The following is a 20,312-nucleotide window of genomic DNA, read 5'->3' on the forward strand; positions in this document are numbered from 1 at the left end:
ACCCAAGAATAACCAATGCTCATATATTACTAGGTCACATAGCTCTTTTGAGAGCATATAAAAACAAAACCCAAGGCAAAGAAACTTTATATATAAATTTCACTGGACACTAAAAATAGACCACTAGTAATTTTTGCCATATCATAGCAGAAATATATGCTCCATGGTGTAATGACTTGAAAAAAGTACTGTATTTACGTAGACTTCAAGTTACTTACCACTTTTAAAATGCTAATTTTTTAAGAAAAATATTACTCCTGGATAAATTAAGAAGTAAATCAGGTTCTTTATGTTACCACATGTAAATAGAATGCCTCTGTCATAATTCTGTAAAGAAATAGCAACTAATGTAATAATAACTTTAAAATAAAACTTTAACTTAAAATATTGATTTTTTTCTCCTTTTTTTTCACCACAGTTATAAATACTAAAAATGAAGCAAAATTATTTTTAAAGCTACATTTAACTTGGGTAGGTTCTGCACGCCAAAGTTAATATTTATGATTACAACATAATACATACAGAATTTAAATATCTCCTGAAAGTCTGGACATCGATGTTTAAGAAAATCCTCTATACTAAGCAACATTTGTAACTGAAAACTGAGAGCACTTACTTGTTATTTCAGAGCAATAATTGTAAAACGCCAAATTAAGAGATCTAAACTATCGAGACTATATCCTTATAAACGGGGATGCTGTAATTATATATATTTGAATGTAGTTCCCCTAAACCATCAAAATGGATTCCTTCTCTGTGGTGCCTCCTTTCTCCTTCTCAGTTCACTATTTCCTTTCATGCAACTAGTAATAGCTTTAGGGTAACATTAAAACAATGTAAAAGAATGAAACTTTTTCCGTTACGTTTTTTATTCAAAAATTTTCTAATTCTAAAAGTATGACACTGAGTACTTATATTATCCTTACAAGCCAACCAAATCTTTGATCTGTAAAAGTCAATCTCTCTCATTTATACCCATTATGGTCTGCACAATGCCTTGGTTATGGTACCTACCTATCCACATTACATTGACAATTTTGTATGTCCGTCCTTTTAAGTAGGCTGAGCTCCTCCAAAGTTAACATAATTATTCAATAAAAATTCAAAGAATGAGCTCCTTACAATAAAACAGTTGAACCTTAAAGCCCAATCTAAAGAAACAAAAAAACCCCCATCAAAACCAGAGACTGTTCAGTAAGGTGAATTAAGCTTTCATTTTTTGCTATTATGGTACATATGGTTTGCCCCAAAGTCTTCAGGTTACTGTCCACAGCAATGGAAAAATGTCTATTATTATATGAACCCCTCTTTCAGAATCTGCTGTGGTCCCATTAAAGCTGAGCGTTCAGATGCAACAGTATCTCTAATCCTTGACTTATTCACTCATTCTTCAAACATTTGCTAAGCACCAACTAAAGGCACTGAGACCATAACTCAGTTTTTCCCCACTCAAGTGCTATTTTTCTATGCTTTATCATTATAAAAATTCCTCCCAAATTTAAAAGAAATAAGCAGTCATCTTTTGACAGACTGCTGAATAACAAAGCTCTTGGAAAATGCACATATCTGTAGGGCTGACTAGCATTATTTCATTGCTTTTAACTTTGCATTACAGCTTTAAATGTACATGTCTTACATTCCACATTAAATGTATCTTAAAGCAAAATTCACTTTATGTTACAAATAACCTAACAATGTGGCTTCTCCACAGAAGAGAATCATTAAACATTTGTGAGTGAGGCCCTAGATTTTAAAATGGCAAAGTCAGCATATTAATAGATAAGAAGAACTTGGAAAATTATCTCTCAGGAATTTTATTCTACCAATATCTTCTATGCAACTACACGAAGAATAAATAACATTATGTTTAGTACAAAACATGTGAAAATGGCACCAAGATTGATCTGAAGTGAAAAGGAGCAGCTAAAGAGACCCTAAAAAACATTAAAAGGTCATATTAATATTAAAATGGGAAATACAAGAAATATGAATGTAGGATCTCCACATCAAATTTACCTAAATGCTATTAGTAAAGGAATTGTTAATCATATAGTGATATAATTTATATACATGGATAAAATACACTGAAATTCGCACTTGATACAGGTGAGTTTAAACTTCATTGTCATGTAAGAAAATTTACTTGCCTCTAACAAGAAACTTAAAGACAGTGCCAAAAGGTAACCTTGTCAAAAGCCAGTCACCAAGAAGAGATGTACAGGAGTGAGCAAAAGTAGGTTTATAGTTTTGAGTATGCAAAACAGAGTTTATTCTTGTATTATTATTTATTAATTATTGTACTATTTGCATTACAACTGTAAGCCTACTATTGCCCATCCCTGTATATACATGAATGACTAAAAAGCATTTTTCAACGAAGAATTATAAAGTAGTTACTACATGCTAAAATAAAAATTTTCCAAACTCTTATTTGAATTGCTTTCCCAGCCAAATTAAAAAATTGTAAAAATAAGTTTTGAGGAAAATTGTAATGATACTACTAGTAATAACATATTAAGAGCACAAATCCAATGCGAAATGTGCAGTGTTTTGTTAAGCAAGACTTCAAGCATATAGCTGAATAAACAATGGGAAAGGTAGTCAAGAAAGGTAGAACAGGATAATCATCTCTCCTAAAAGATTAAAAAAGGAAGGATAACCTGACAGGTTGGAGGGATATGAATCAGATGCTTCTATAATAAATTCATATAAGCTCTAATATCTAAGAAATCTGTAATTCCAAGATTTGAACACACTTACTGGAATTAAGTTCCTAAGAAATCAGTCGTTCTGCAGTTAATTCGCACACCCAATATAGATTATTATTCCTATTTAACAGATAAATAGGTTCAACTGAGTTATAAAGCCATGAGGACAATACCAGTTGAAGGACCTATCCCACATCAGGAAGTTTCTGATTAACACACACACACATCGCTCCACTGAAACTTTAGACTAAATGAAATGAATCTTTAACTCCTTCATAAAACAGCTTATAATGTATAAACATTCCACCAAAAAGTTTTTTTCAATGAGTGTTACCAAAAGCAAAAATATTATCAATAAAACAGAAGACTTCAAATGTGCCATGAATCTTTCACTAAATTATCTCATTTTGTTTTCTTGGATGAATTCAATGGAACATCACTTTAAAACAAACGAATTTAACATAATTCTTTTTGTAAAATACCTAATAGTGCCTGAGGCATATTAAAAAAAAAAGATTTAACAGTAAGAGCCAACAGTTAGAATGCTTTGCATTGATTTCTATAGGTCTCGCTCTCTCTGAAATGATATTATGAACAGAATATATTTAAATTTAAATATCTACTTGAGGCCCTGGCCAGGTAGCTCAGGTGGCTGGAGCATCATGCTGATACACCAAGACTGAGGGTTCAATCCCCTGTCAGGGCATGTACAAGAATCAACCAAAAAATGCCTAAATAAGTGAAAGAACAAATAGATGCTTCTTTCTCTCTAAAATCAATTAAACAAAGAAAAAGCTATTTGAAAATTTAAATTTAAGTCTCGTCGTCGTCGGCAGCCGTCCGTCTCGAGAGACGATGGTGTAGCTTCTTAAGAGTGTATCTGCACCGCCAAGAATGGTTGTGCAGTCCGACTCGGGAGTGACACGGTATCTGTCTCCTCCCGTGTCGAATCGACATCTTGCGATGACGCTGGAGTGTCCTCTCCAGTGAAGCTGAAGCTACAGAGCTTGGGCAGGGTGATACGGAGGGTCTGCTGTTGCCCATGCAGCAGACCCCCCCCTCTCTTCGCAGCTGAAGGATCCAAGGGAAAGACGGAGTCAATACAGCTTGGCTTCAGGTGCGCCGCAGGAGTTGCCGGTGTTGACTACAACGTAAAACCGCCTTAGGGACTCCGGCTCCGGATTTTCTGTCGGGGTTTACTCCCTTAGCCTTTCCCCTGAAGAGGTATGCCGCAAGGCAGCAGAGGTTTTTTGGAATCAGAGTTTTCCTTCTCTGATGTGCCCTGACTGGAAGATCGAACCAGCGACACTTAGCTCGCAGGCCGACGCTCAATCCACTGAGCCAAAATTTAAGTCTATTAAGTGTGTTAATGTTAAAATTCAAATTTGGAGTAGAGTCATAATTTACTTGTGACAAAAATAATTTGCATTACCATCACTTCTAAAATCTATTCTTATTAGAAGTTTTGATTTCCTAGGAAGTATTATTTGAATCTAAAGAGAGACTATTTCATTTCTGTTCTCAGCAAGATTTATCAAATGGATGATACTGACATTAGCCAGGTTATTATTTTGATCAATAACAGTTAAGATATTATTATAACATCAAGATTATTTTAAATCCCTTAGGAAACAAATATAGCCCCCCCCCCAAGTAATAATACCCAGAATTGGAGTGTTCATAATGAAACCAGAGCTTAAATAAAACTATCAGAATGATAAATTGGTTTAACTTTTAAAAACAATATGGCAAAATATATGAAGAACTTCAAATTGTATATACATTTTGACCAAGTAATTCTATTTTTAAGATTGTATTTTGAGAAATTAATTAGAGATGCATATAAAGGGTTATGTAAAATATTCATCATACTATTGCTCATAATACTGGAATTATAAAATTATATATAAATTATAATATGCTATAGTCTATGTACTCATAATTTTTACATAATTATATAAAATTAATTATAAAAATTTTATAAATTGTAAAATTATCAAAGCCCATAATAGAGAAATGGATAAATAAATTATGGGACATACTCTTGCAATAGAATAGGGCACAGCAACTTAAACCCCTGCTTTCAATTAACACAAAAAATGCTTATGATACATATAATGTAATCTACACACAAATAGAATATAAAAATACATAAGTGCAGTATGGCCCCAATTCTGTATTAAAAATAAAAGAGAAGGACTTATGAAATGCCCCAAATGTTAACAGAGTCCTTTCTGGATTTTGTTTTGTCCTGTTAAGCCTGTCAATATTTTCTGTGAAACTTTTGTTATTAAGAGGAAATAAAAAGTTTATATTAATTGAAAGGTAACAAATACAAAGACCTGTATTCAAATATACCCTGAAGTCCGAACATTCTATTTACAGAAAAAACACAGGAGTAGGCTTGAGTACAAAACTTGTTTCCAATACTTGCTGGTTCTATGACTCAGAGAAATTCTTAAATGTTTACATTCTATCACTCATGTAAAGAAAGGCCAGTAGCACCTATTTCATAGGGTTGCTGCAAGTATTAAATGACATAATCCACATAAGCTTCTTAGCAGTGACTAGCTAAGTCAAAAAATATTATCATTGTTTTTATTATTACAACTATTATATGAACCTTTAATTTCTCCAATACTTTTTGAAACAAGTTGGGGCACAGATAAAATAATAGATATATTATACACTTAATATTTGAAAGCTCTATTCTATGGTTCATAGGTAACTTTTGTGTGTGTGTTTCTGGGGTAGAGTTTTTGTTGTTATCATTATTGAATAAACTTTTTTATTTTGGAAAACATTTAAATTTACAGAAAAGTTGCAAAGATAGTACAGAGAGTTCCTGCATACCCTGAACCCAGTTTCAGTTTCCACTAATGTTCTTATCTTACCTTATAAAACTAAGAAACCAACACTGATGCATTACTGATAACTGGATTCCAGACTTTAGTAACTTTATCTTAAACTTAAAAAAAAATTACAGCAGGTCCTTGAATAGCCTTTCGTTCCTGCCTATGATAAAATTTCGTAGTATGCTGTTTCATATAAAATTGCAGAACCTATCAACGACATTAGGTGAGGACTTACTGTGCCCAGCTTAACCAAATTCAGGCTCCAAACTCAAAATCATGTCTGAAAACTATGACAAGGACTGCTAGCTGTCTCTCAATCTCTATTACTTAACTTTTATTACTCAAGAATTTTCCTTCAATGAAAGAACTTCCCAATTTTAGTTGAGTACCTGGCTGCCCAGAACAGAGACTACATTTTCTAGCTTCCTTAGCAATAAGGTGGCTATGTGACTGAGTTCTTATCAAAAGGAATAAGTGAAAATTATATATATTACTTCCAGTTAATGCTCATAAAATGGTGTGTGTCTGTGTATGTGCTCTGCTTCCCCTTCTCTCTCCCTTATGGCTGGAATGAGAACTTGATGGCAGGAGCCTGGATCTAAAAATGGAATTCATATGTTGAGGACACCAGTCAGCCTGCCCTGGAACCTGTTATATATAAAAAAAACTGTTCAAGCTATTGTTAGGTTGAGTCTTTGTCTTAACCAGCATTCTAAATAACAAAAGGGGCTAAAAACTTGCCACTCATAAGGCTATTTAAAACAATGTGCCATAGCTTCTCAAGGTAATTTCTTTGGAATAAACAAATACGTAATTTTTTTTATGGTGACTATATTGAAGGAAATACGTCTGTATGCTTTCTAATCTCTGTTTGAGCCTTCCAAACCCCTACCCCATCCCTTTTTACTTTCAGTTACTATGGAATAGTTGCCCATGGTCTTATTTAAGGCCAGTCCCTCCACTGGAGTACTAGATCCCATCCTTTTACCTACTTAAGGACCCCAGTCCTCCAACAGTCCCTCTCTCTGCAGTGTCAAATATGTTGGGATAGTCTCACTATAAAATGCAAAACAAAAAAGCTCCATTTTCAATCCTATTCCAGCTATTTTTCGTTCCCTTCATGCTAAACTCTAAGGAAGAGCTGTCTTGCTCTGGCCAAGTGGCTTGGTTGGTTGGAAAGTCGTCTCATACGCCACCAAAGGATTGCAGATTTGAATCCCGGTTGGGACACACATCTGGGCTACAGGTTTGATACCCGGTCAGGACACATGTGGGAGGCAACAGATAGATGTTTCATTCTCTCACCAATGTTTTTTTTTTTTTTCTCTCTCTCTCCATCCCTCCCTCCCTCTCGCTCTAAAATCAATTAACATATCCTGCGGTGAGGATTTTAAAAAAAAATTAAGAAAGAGCTGTCTTACAGTGTCTCCTGCACTTCTGGTTCTCCCCATTTTCTCTTCAACCTACTACAATCATACTGTTGTCACTGCTACTTCACTCAAACGACTTACCTAATGATCTTCATATTTCTAAATCCAATAGTAAATACTGAATCCTTACCTTTTCCTATCACTATATGACTACATTATTTCCCCACTTGGAAACACTTCTACTTGACTTCCAGGACAAAATTTTCTTCATTTTCTGCCGCTTCTCAGCCTCCTATGCTACTCCTCCCCTCTTTCTGACTTCTAAATATGGAGTGCCTTACAGCTTAGTTCTTCCCTTCTTCTCTATCTACACTATATACGTTGGAAGTAAAATTAAGCAAATAAGGGAATTATGGGTTACTAGACAGAATGTATTACAAACCTTGATAATGTAAAAAAATAGAACAATTATCAGACATCAAGAGATGGAAAAGAAGAGGTAAAGAAGTATGAATGTTAAATCCTTTCACAATAGGGAGCCTAAAAAACAATTCTAACTTCTTAATGTTTTCCTTTTTTAATATTAGAGAGGTCTTTTAAGAAACTATCTCTTATGAAACACATATACATATATATTCTTATGGTCAGGAATAGGTTTCTTTTTGTTCTGTTGAATTTAAGCAAATTTAAATGTAATACCTTTTTATTAAAAAATGGCATGTGTATCAGTAAAGGAGTCAATCACAATATAACAAACAATTCTTACTATTTTAAAAGGATAGGAGAATGAATTAGGGGCTTGTTTGAGACTAGTTTCTAAGAACAGTTCCTAAAACAACATAGCAGAACTGGTCATTGTCTAAAGGCTGGCTCTAGAAACATATTACTCTATTCACAGTAATCCAGGGGATTACTGAATCATGTTGTGTTTATTCAATCCACTCCAGCAAAATGGATGGCTTGAATAATACCACCTCTCTCTACATTTAACTCCAAATTCAAGGAGTAAATGTGACTTACCAGAATAAAACACATTAATGCTTATTTCTGATGTATAATTTGTATATTTAAGTACTCTGTAATTTCACTACACATTACATTTATTCTTTAATTCTGTAGTGCCTGTAGTTATTTTAAGATGAGAATAATTATAACAGCAATAAATTAATAATTTAATAGCCTGTTACAAAACACTGAAATATTATTTACTGAAACAACACTGAGACAGGTATTATTTTCTAAAAATACATCCACACATGCTGTGTATTAAAGATGTTAGACTTAAGAATTAAGAACATTAATACATTAGTAATGCTCTCAGGTGAATAGTAGTTAATACCATAAGAGTTTAGCAAATAAAATAACTTTCATATAAGATAATATACATCTAATTTCCAATTAGACAGTTTATAGTCACTTTCAACCAATAATGGTCAAATGAAAATACTTTTAAACCCTGGATTTTGTCCAGGTTTTCCATCTTTCCATTGTAAGACAACTTTTTTTTTTCCATATTAGCTTGAATTTTTTTAAACTCAGATAATGCTATTGAGGAAAAAGAAGAATTTCTTCCCCCAATTTTTCTGGGTTGTTTTCATTTAACTCCAAAATTACACAAAACATTATAAGGGAAGCCTTTTAGTAACATACCTATACTGTCATCAGTGTTTTAACAAATATAAACATGCAAAATAATTTAAAGTAATTTATATGTTACCTGGCCACATCCAGGGGCAGTGCATAGAAAGGGTTTGTCATCACTCATATTCCACAGGTCCTTGTATTGCCTATAATAAAACATTAAAAGATGGCTGAATGTTTTACAGTGAGAAATTTAAATAAAGCGTAATTTAAAATGTAATATATTTTTAAAAAATATTTTATTTATTGATTTTTAAAGAGGGAAAGAAAGGAAAAAAGAAAGGGAGAGAAACATTGACTGGCTGTTTCTTGTATGCATTGTGACCAGGGGCGAAACCCGCAACACAGGCATGTGCCCTGACCAGGAACTGAACACACAACCTTTTCCTTTGTGGGATGACACCCCACCAACTGAGCTACACTAATCATGGCGAAATGTAATATTTTTTTATTTTCACTAAGTTTATTACTTTTCCTCCATGAACGTGAAATAAATACACTTTTACTGACATTATAACCCTATCTTCTATCTAAGTGATTCTCAACCTGTGGGTTGCGACCCCTTTGGGGGTCGAACGACCCTTTCACAGGGGTCGAACGACCCTTTCACAGGGGTCGCCTAAGATATTTGGAAAACACATATATAATTACATATTGTTTTTGTGATTAATCACTATGCTTTAATTATGTTCAATTTGTAACAATGAAAATACATCCTGCATATCATATATTTACATTATGATTCATAACAGTAGCAAAATTACAGTTATGAAGTAGCAACGAAAATAATTTTATGGTTGGGGGTCACCACAACATGAGGAACTGTATTAAAGGGTCGTGGCATTAGGAAGGTTGAGGATCACTGTTCTATCTTATTATGAATAGACAAACATGTAATATGCAAATTTTATACATAGAAAAAAAGGGTAGAATTCCTGGTCTATCAGGCTATATCTTTCCCGTTAAACACTAAAGTGCAGAAAGAATGAAATACTGCAGTTAGAAAATCACCACTTTATCCTTCAATAAAATAATGAATCTAGACAACGTATCATCTATGCCTGATAAAATCATTAGGAGAAAAAGTGATGGTAACTCTATAATGATTGGATTGAGATGACAGCACCTAAACTTACAGGTCAGTCTCAAATTAACATGACTAAAAGTGGCACAAAAAAGACATCATATGCTTCCTGATACGATGCAATAAAGCACGTGAAGTATTCTTGGGGAAAACATGTCAAACTTGAATGTAATCAAGTCTCTGTAGATCCAACTACAGGAAATATAGGGAACAGAAAAACATGTAAAACAACACTACCAGGTTGCAATTAGCTAAATTCTATAGGACAAAAGACCTGGTCTCTTCAACAAATAAATAGCATAGGGAACAAAAGGGAGAGGAGTCAAAAGCAGGGGGAACCATTTTAGGTTAAGAGAGGTTTAATGCAATATGGTGACCTTTTTGGATACTGATTTGCACAAAACAACTACAAAAAGATATTTTTGAGTCAAGATTTTTTCCTAGTTTTCGATTTAAAGTTCCCAATTACTCCTTTTATCAACTCATAGATCTGTTTTTGGTTTTTTTTCTAGAAATTATATATGACAACTGTATTTGATTCAACTAAAAATGTCTGTCCTTCCCAACACTAGTTTGCTGACTCTTCAGATCAATGTTTCCCAAAGAATTTCGAACAGGAATGACAACAGCTATTACAGAAAAAAGGTATGTGGCTAAACAAATTTGGGAAATGCTAGAGTACTGTTTTTTGGTACAACTTTTCAGAGCCATTAATATGTTTCAAGTGAAATGACTCAAGGAGCACTTAGAATATTTTTCCATATTCATGCAAAAAACATTAAAATACTTATCTAGAAACAAGCTATAAAAATTTTTAAAGTATTGAAAATGGCTAAAAATATCAAGTATTGCATACATACCTGGCAGAATTCACATGTAACTTGAATTTCATAAGTTGAACAACTTATCACATCCTTTTTTTCATGACAAGGATACTGAAAAACAAAGTGGTTTCCCACTGTTAATAGTTTTGAAACCTTTTTTTAAAAGATTTTTTAAATTTATTTTCAGAGAGAGGGGAATAGAAGGAGAAACAGAGGGAGAGAAACATCAATCAGTTGCCTCTTGCATGTCCCCAACCAGCGACCTGGTCTGCAATCCAGGCATGTGCCTTAAGAATCAAATTCGTGATCCTTCATATTTTGAGAGGATGCCCAAACCAGTGGGCCATGGCAGTCAGGGCTAGTTTTGAAACATTTCTTCAAACCCTATAGATAAAACAACACTCGAATAATGACACTCTGTAACGTTTCTGCCATCCAAAAATCCAGTCTCTATTAAGAATCTTTATAATAAAGTACTGTTTCTTAACACAAACACCTCATGTAAATGCCTTAAACACATATAAATACACATACCAGAAAGAAGGTAAAAGAGAAAAAAACATTTATTTTGGCCTTTATGACTGTGGCTGAAGAGCAGCCTTAAAGGGTGAAAAGCCTGACTTCTGAAGTCTAATGAGAAAGATGAGACATAGTATTTCAAAATATCTATTCAGAAGGCTTTTAATTTTTTAAAAATGTGGTCCATAGTGGTCAGGCCCTTAGCCTAACTCTCAAAATCTATTTGTCACATAGTGTATTTGATTTGCATAAGCAGCTCTCTCTTCTATAACTTTATAACTTACTTATTTGACATTAGCTTAAGGACAAGTAATATACTGAAACTATCCAGGTCAGTGGCCCATTTTTAAACCTCTGCTAATAATATTTCATCTTACATTCACTGAAATCCCAGCTTGTGGTGAAAAGAGTAACTCTATATGCTTATTCAAATAAGCCAATGGTACAGAGAAAGATTTTATTTTTGATAATTTTGCTTGCAATTGCAGTGTCAAGAATGTCTTGGCTCAGAAATGGTGGATAGTTCTTGTAGGGAAGTGTGTAAATAATAGCTGCAGTTCTGAGGCCTGGAGTCAAGAGTGATGTTGTGCAGGAGAGAGGAAGAAGAAAGTTTTCTCCCTGGCCGCAGCCAAAATTTGTGTCTGGTAAGATTCCATTTCTTCATTCACGTCTATTTTTACCAGGCTGTCTGTGAGAAGAGCGAAAAGAACACTAGAAGAATCCAAAGGAAACCTATAAAAGTTATGCCTCTATCATCAGCTATAGAATGTGGGCTCAATGAGGCAAAGAACTTATTTTTTGGTTAACTATCTAAAACAGTGCCTAGCTCATAACATTTACTCATGAAATATTAAGGAATGAATAAACAGATGCATGACATGAACAAGTCAAATAAATAATGAAAAACCAAAGCCAATATTTAAACTTAGTTAAGTTCCAGAAGCATTTAAACACCGAATACGTGCTGAAGCACAAAAATCTTCGGAATAAAACAAAAACAAAAAAAGTGCTTGCACTTGAGAAACTTTCAGTCTAGCAGAAGAAAGAGGAATACAGAAATTGTAGTTTCAACTTCTTTTGTAAGATTGAGAGTTAGAATGCTATAAGAATATAAAGGTCGTGCAGGGACCAATCTGATAAGTTTTAGAAATACTTTGTGATAGATGTAACTCTGGGTACCCTTCTCTCTCGTCTTTTCCACTCCAACCTACCCTTTCTCTACAAAAGAAGGTCCTCACCTATATATTAGCCTATTTCCTAGCCAACCAATGAAAATTCCCATTTCTTATTACTATTATTCTAACACCTAGCTGAGGTAGCTGTATATATAACAGTGGAAGCACTTTGAGACATAAATGTAATTACTTTGGAACATCTCTTGGTTAATCTAACTGAATCTCAAGCCTCTAAATCCAGGCTTATCTCCCTTTTACATCAAGGCTGAAAATATGCTTATAGGAAAGCCTGGAAGGGAGGTTTTTGTTCAACTATAAATTGTTGAGGAAGTCAATGACTGCAGATAGAGAACTGTTAATATACCATATCACTATCTCTGGCAAGCGTCCACTACCTATATTGATGGGGGAAAAATCACTGTCATAAAGAAGACGCAGGAGAGTTCTAGGCAATATTTAAAAGAAATCAGTTTCCTTGATTTCTCTAATCTCTCTCAACTCTTCTTCTTACACTCTTATCTTCCTTGTGCTCATAATCTACTAATTTACCCTTTTCTTCTTTCAGTCAACAAATAATGAATTTGAGTGTCTACTTGTGTTCAGCACTATGCCTGATGCTAGGAATGTAGTGGTGAATTAAGATAAATACCTGTTCTCAAAAGTGTCCGAGATAATAAGGGAGCTTACACTAACTATAATCTACCATCCAGCTCATACCTCCTCTTTCCAGTGTGCAACACATTAACATGTAAATATTCCTCATATTTTTTGTATTTCATTGCTATAAGGCATTTTATTTTGGAACCTCAAACTTGATTAAAGGTATACTTTGAATTTTATTTGTTAAAACATAGCCAGAGCAATTTCCACTATACATCTCACATAAATGATCAATCTCATATAATTACTAAAAAACCCTAAAGCTGAAGTTATAAATAGGGTTCAGAAAGTCATTGTTATTTCCTGACAATATGAACTAAATCATACCTACTGAACTAAGATGTAAATAAATTGCTCCCAGAAAATACAGCAAAAATAAAAGTCACCCAAAATACCACCACTCAGGAGTAACTACTGTTTAACACTCTAGAGTACATATTCCATTCCTATCAGTGTATGGAGATACATAAGTTTAAAAATTATAAAAACATTATTACAACTTCCTTTAAAATGCAATTATCTAAATTCTGCCACATCATTAAACAGAGGTATCATGCAATATTAGATTTTGTTTTTAATTGCTATTAGAGGTATCATGGAATATTAGATTTTGTTTTTAATTGCTATGATATTCCATCACAAAGATATGATCTATTTATAACTAATTCTTTATTAGTGGATTTTTATCATCAATAAATATCCCAGAGGACAAATTTTTGTGCAATATCTGTAATAATTTATTCCACAGGATGAATTTATAGATATAAAATCACTGTCAAAGTGAAGGCATATGCTTTTATTTTTTAAATGTTTTAGTTTTTTTTCAATTACAGTTTATATTCAATATAATTTTGTATTAGTTTCAGGTGTACAGCATAGTGGTTTAGACAATCATACACTTTACAAAGTGTTCCCTCTGATATTTCCAGCACCCACCTGGCACCATTTATAGTTACTACACTATTATTGACTATATGTCCTATGCTGTACTTTATATCCCCATGACTATTTTATAACTACTAATCTGTACTTCTCAATCCCTTCACTTTTTTTCACCCAGTCTCCCAACCTCCTTCCCCTCTGGCAACCATCAGTCTGTTCTCTGTATCTATAAGTCTGTTTCTGTTTTGTTTATTTATAGTGTTCTTTAGATTCCACAATAAGTAAAATTATATGGTATGTCTTTCTTTGACTGACTTATTTCACTTAGTATAATACCCTCCAGGTCCATCCAAGCTGTCACGAAGGGTAACATTTCATTCTTTTTTATTGCCAAGTAGTATTCCGTTGTGTAAATGTACCACAGCTTTTTTATCCACTTGTCTACTGATGGGCACTTGGGTTGCTTCCATAGTTTGGCTATTGTAAATAATGCTTAGATGAACACAGGAGTACATATATTATTTCAAATTAGTGTTTCGAACTTTGAAGGCATATTTTTAAGGCTTTTGATTTACATTTCTAAACTGTCCTCAAATATATAATACTGATTTCTACATTACGAGTAGTGTACAAAAAGGCCTCATTTCTCAAAATCCACACCAACAGTAGATATTATTTTTTAACATTTTTTGTCAGATTAGCGAAAAAAACTAATTCTAAGATTGCATAGCTTGACATACTAATAAGGTTGAACTTTTTCATATATAAAATGGTCCTTTGTAGTTATCGGTGAAATGCTTCTTTTGCTGATTCTTAAAAAAAAAATCAAACAGTAGTCCAAAATTCTTTCTTGAATACAGATCATAGGTTCTTTCTTATATGAATTTCTGATCATGCACCTTATTGTATTACCGATCTGGTCCTAACAACTATTCTACAAAAGCGGGTCCCAAAAGGGTGAAATGATTTACTCCAAGTAAAAAATGAAACAAGAACCTTTCAACTGCTATAGGTACTGTGCCTACCAACTGGTATGCCTTGCTCTATACTAAGCCTATCAACTATCATACCTTACTATTCTATGGCTACCAATTATACCAAAATTTTATGTCAACCACCTTTTTAAAAAAGCACAGAAGGACTCTTTTGGGGACTTGTAGAATTATACAGCTGACCCTTTATCAAATAAAATCACACGTAATATAAAATGCCAATGAAAAAATAGCATAGAAGAACAACTTTAAGGAAAGATGAATAGAAGAAAATGGGAGAAATCAACTGGCAAACCATTTTTTAACTTAAAATATATAAGTCAAGTCTCCGGGAAGAAAAAAGGGTGTCTTCCTAAGAGGCAGCTTAGGCCACTGAAGGACAGTCCAGGACAGAGTGTCAGAGCCTAAGCAAGGTGAGCAAAGTGTCCATGGGTGGGAATGGGGGTTGGGCCGGAAGGAGTCTGAGCTGGATGCGGCAAGTGTGTGAGAGGTAGGTATCTTGATGTGGGATCAATGCCCAAGTAGAGTGAGGAGGCATCCACGTGAGGTAAGGAACAGGGTTGGCACCACCCAGCAAAGGATATCAGGGCCCAAGCAGGAGGATATCTACTTGGTAAAGAGGAGAGGGCCTGGTGACAATAAGCAATTCATTATATACATACATAGGGATTGACTGAACAGGTAAATATTTCAAGGATGTGGTAGGTGAAGGTAAATCCACACTATGTGAGTGAAGGAAATTATACATAATGAACCTTTATATTAGATGAGATTTGGAGATATTGGTATGAACCCATGACTTTCAATAGAGATATAAATATACAGAAATATAGGTAATAGTGTGTACATATATATGCATATATTGACTATATTCATATATTTCCCTAGCTGTGCCCACTGAGAGGGCCTGGGAACATTGATATCCCTTTAGCAGTAAGTCCACTTAGCACCCAGATGTTGATACCTAGATACCTTTCTCCACCAAAAGGAACTTGGGCTCCTTGAAAATTCAGCTGATTTCAGGGCTGGGACAGGGAAAATACAGGATGGGCTTTGAATATCTTGAGCCAGGAAGTAAAGAAGGACTTACATATGGAACTGGCCACAAAGTGGGCAAATATAGGGCAATTTGAGAATCAAAATAATGACAGCAATGGATCATATCATAAGTAAAATAGGACTCCATTAACCCATACTGATATAAAAGAACAAACTGAAAGTTTGACAAGACAGAATTATTTACAGCTTCTCAAAGTATCACTCTATAAATACATTTTAATTACTAAAGGCAACAAGAATATATAGTATAAAAACCTGGCAAACATCATCTTACTCAAGTGATCCAAATTAACACTAGAAATAGGGGAAATCAATATCACATGTCCCAATGGGATGCCATAAGGATATATTACCACTTCCATGACAGTCATGCCAAAAATACATTAACTAAAATTTAATCATGAAAAAATGTTATACAATCCCAAATTGAGGTAAACCCTTCAAAATAATTGACCTGTAATCTCCAAAAGGGTCCAAGTTATCAAAGGCAAGGAAAAACTGAGGAACTGTTTCAGACTGAAAAAGACCAATGATATATAACTAACTGCAATGTGAGATTCTAGCCTGAATGTTTTTGCTATAAATATAAAAGACATTATCAGCAAAACTTAAATGTGATGTGCAAATTAGATGATAGTAATATATTAATTTTTTGATTTCCATGGTTGTATTGTGGTTTCGTAAGAGAATGTCTTATTGTAGAAAACATAGTGTTTCAGTATGATGGGACATGATGCTGGCAAACTTTTAAAAGGTTTGAACTTAGGTGCCTGCAGAAGTACGGGTGGGACTCCTACGGGCCCACGAGGAGAACCAGCAGTCTCCATTCCCCATTCCCCTTGCTCCTATGGGCCTTTGAGTTGGTCCGGAAGCTGCCTCTCCCCTCTCCCCCCTTTCCCCCCTTTTTCCCCTCAATAAACCCATTGCCTAATCCAAAAAATAAATAAATAAAAAAGTAAATAAAAGGTCTGAACTTAAAACAAATTTCAAAAATGATTTAAAATTTAAAAAGTAAATACAAACTTAGTTTACATTGTATGTAAATAATATGCACTATAATAATTTACTACATAACCATTATATAATTAGTATATAGTTTTTAGCAGTACTTATATAAAAACAATACTATAAAATATATGGATTCTCTAACAATTCTGAGTCTAGTTTATAACTTTCATGTTATATCAGAAAGTAGAAAAACTATGATCTGTACTGCAAGGTTAAAAGCAAACAGAATCATACTGTAGAACAATTCCCATATCTGAATAAAGATTCATGGGGTGATATTAGACAATTATTTGTCCAAAAGTGTAGTTTCCTTTTTAAAAAAATATAAAATATGTGTTAAAAAGCAGCCAAACAGAGGTGAGCACCAGCGATTCAAAATCATACTATGGACTGGTGGATATGTTTTGTTATGCTCATACTGATAAGAAATTAATGAAAGCCAGAACGAAGTAAGCACAAAAAAAAGAGATGAGAAACCATGCAGGCAAGATGAAGGAATGCAGTTTCTGTGATGCCTAACTATGCTTACGATTAGGCAATAAGAGTCTTCCATACCCTGAGTATGAGGCTCCTTTTTTTTCTTCTTCTTCTTCCTTTTTTTAAACCTAAATTTATCTCATTTTCTATCTCCTAACTAAGGCAAACAGCTGGCCAACCCTAGAGAGAGGGTCTGGGAAGACTACTGAAGGAAGCAATGCCTGAGCTTAGTTTTTTCAATGAAAGAGGAGGCATTAGCCAGTTACAGATGATGTTTTGGGCAGAGGGGACACCATGTGGAAAGCACAATAAGCAGAATACACTGAAGGATCTCTGAGAACTTCTGATGGCAAAAGCGGAGAACATAATGTTGAAGGGAAGAGAGGTGAGGCCACAGAGGGAAGCACATCTCGAAGGGTCTTAAGTCCCTGGCAAGGAATGCCAATTCCATCCTTACCTCCCTGTTCTGCATGCACTCAGAGGTTATAAACTAGGGCCCAGTGCCAAAATGTTAAGCTAAGAAAGTTTTTCACATTCTTAATTGGTTTGGGGTGGGAGGTAGCAAGAGGAAAGAAGAATAAGCAACCGAGACCTCCACAAAGCCTAAAATATTTACTATCTGGCCCTTTAAAGAAAGTTTGCTTAACCCTGCTGTAAAAAATAAAAAGATTTTAAGCAGGTGAACTGCATAATTAAACGGTCATATTAGTAAGATAACTAATAGAAGTGTGGAGGATTGATTAGAAAAGTCAACACTATGCATAAGAAAACTAGTATAAGCTACTGCTAACCTTAGGGAAGAGAATGGTGGTCTGAATGCAAGCAGTGCCAATCAGCATGAGAGGAAAAAACCTGTTTATGAAAAATAGCTCTATAGAATAAGACCTTAACACTGTTTCCAGACCCTTGCATGGACTGACTCCTGTCCCCTATCCCAGTCTTATGCTACCTCTTCATCTCTTGGCTCTAGTTATACAGGCTTTTAATCAGCTCCCTCTCTTGGCCTTACTTCTTACTCATCCATCCCATTCTTAGTTAACATCACTCACCTCTGATATCCCTCCATTCACTATCCCCTCACCCTGAAATTCAGATCTCTCATTTACTTAGTCATTCAGGCAGTAAATATTTATTGAGTAGCTGCAGGAGGGTAGGAATTGTGCTAGACTCCAGAGTACAATGATACAGACACAATCCCTCCTGTCCTCATGGAATTTACATTTTATGGAAAATAGTTCTAACCAAATCAGTAGACTTGAACATTCAAGTTGGACAAGTCGCTCAAAATTATTTAATTTAGATATCAATGTGTAGGAAAACATTATCAAGTGTTGCCACCTTATACCTGCTGAAAATTTACTTTTTCAAATACATAGTAATTTAAATTATTTTCCAAATTTTTGTCAAAATTAGAGTAAGTATACTTTTTCACACAGTTTTCCTTTTAATCTAAAGATTCAGGTATAACAGTATAGGCTAATTGGCTTGTGTATCTTGATATACCTGACCAAGTCCATCACCACACTACACTATTTTGAAAGATCCTGTATGCCAGGTCACATTTATTAAATCAGTATTTTCTTTCCATTTTTAGAAGCTACACCCCCAAACTATAAAATGGCTTGAAACCAGATACCATTGTACTTTGTACCTTTTAATATCAGCACACTGTAGCTGCCACACAGATAATTAATAAAGGTAAATGTTTGAATGTACAACTTTCTATTAATGTTTCTGATCAGCATGAAATAATCATGGTACTGAACTTAGTTAATATAATTCAAACCACATGCAAATAAATCTGATATTCTGTTAGTTTGTACAGCCTTAGAGTGGTAATACCACTTAGAGTGGTAATACTTTTCATCCAATATATTTTTGAAATACAGAAAATACATCACAGATTAACTCCTGTTACCACCCTTATAAAATCCTAGGAGAATTGGGACTTTCATATTAGGACCCTTTGCTATACAGACAGGATTGTCAGACAGGATTGGGAGCCACTGGGTTAAACAAAATTAAACACTTCAACGTAAGTCTTCAGTGTGCTATTATTTGCTGCTCTGCATAGTAGCTCCAAAAGGACATTTTCAAATTTGCTGAACCTCAGAATTTTTAACTAGATACCATCAATATGGTAGAATATTAGCATTCTGAGGACTACTGTCTGAAAACATCTGTTGAATTCGGTAATATCTGAGAGACAATCACAAAATAAAAAGACTTCTTTGCATTAAAAACTTAAAATCTCTTACCTTTCTAGCTGGTGGGCCATGAGCTTTATTCACTGGGCCACCTCGAATCGCTCAGCTCTAATCAAGTAAGCAATGCTTCTCAGGTTTCCTTCTGAGTATCCCTGGGGCAAAGGAGAGGCAAAAAAGAGTGAACTCATTACTCTGTGAGATCTAAAGAAAATGCCTCATGCAGTTCAACTCCATCCACATTTTAAAAATGTGTATTTTATTTTGTACTTTAAAATGCATGTGGATTTTGCTTTCCATTCTATTATTTTTTAATATAAAAATCAGGGTTCCTTCCAAAGTCTTCAATGCTCCAGGAAGATGCTTATCCTCTGGCCTCCCGTAACTCCAGGCACACTGCCACTTATCAGAGGTATAAGTTTCAAGGATGGAAGTACGGCAGTGGAACCTTGGTGAAAAGAGAAAAAATGGAGCTTTTTACCACAATGGAAGGGAGAGGTCGTCAAAGATGACAGGTGGAATGGCAGTGCTGAATCTAAGCACCAAAACTGTTAGTAAAAATTAATAGTGTTTCTGCACCAAAACATCCATGGGACCCAGTTTATGTGCTGTAATTTAGAAATAGCTCGACTTTTTTATACCTGAATCAGTTAGAATTAGTTTCAGCTGTGACAGAAAAGTCACAATAACAAAGGCTTAAATGATTCAGAAGTTTATTTCTCTCATATAAACACAGGCAGTCCAGAACCATAATCACTGGGAATCCAGGCTCTACTGTTTTTCCACCCTTTTCGTAAGAGGTCCCCTTCACGGTGTGAAATAACTGCTCAAGGTCTAGTAATTGCATTTGCTGA

General features: G+C 34.4%; 1 protein-coding gene across 2 annotated transcripts in view; it reads right to left on the bottom strand.

Moving 5' to 3' along the window:
* The window catches only part of ATF2 (activating transcription factor 2), a 75,884-nt gene that overhangs the window by 42,961 nt on the left and 12,611 nt on the right, over nt 1–20,312 (bottom strand). For both annotated transcript variants that reach the window (XM_090280842.1, XM_090280835.1), the window contains exons 2-4: nt 19,513–19,613; nt 10,519–10,593; nt 8,651–8,720 (exon numbers count right to left, since the gene is read on the bottom strand). In XM_090280842.1, coding sequence (XP_090136968.1) covers nt 8,651–8,720; nt 10,519–10,550 — 102 coding nt within the window. In that variant the 5' untranslated portion in view covers nt 10,551–10,593; nt 19,513–19,613. The remainder of the gene's footprint in view (nt 1–8,650; nt 8,721–10,518; nt 10,594–19,512; nt 19,614–20,312) is intronic.

This window comes from Furipterus horrens, unplaced genomic scaffold (genome assembly GCF_987537825.1).
Source record: "Furipterus horrens unplaced genomic scaffold, mFurHor1.1.pri manual_scaffold_1, whole genome shotgun sequence".
In the NCBI taxonomy this organism is placed as follows: domain Eukaryota; kingdom Metazoa; phylum Chordata; class Mammalia; order Chiroptera; family Furipteridae; genus Furipterus; species Furipterus horrens.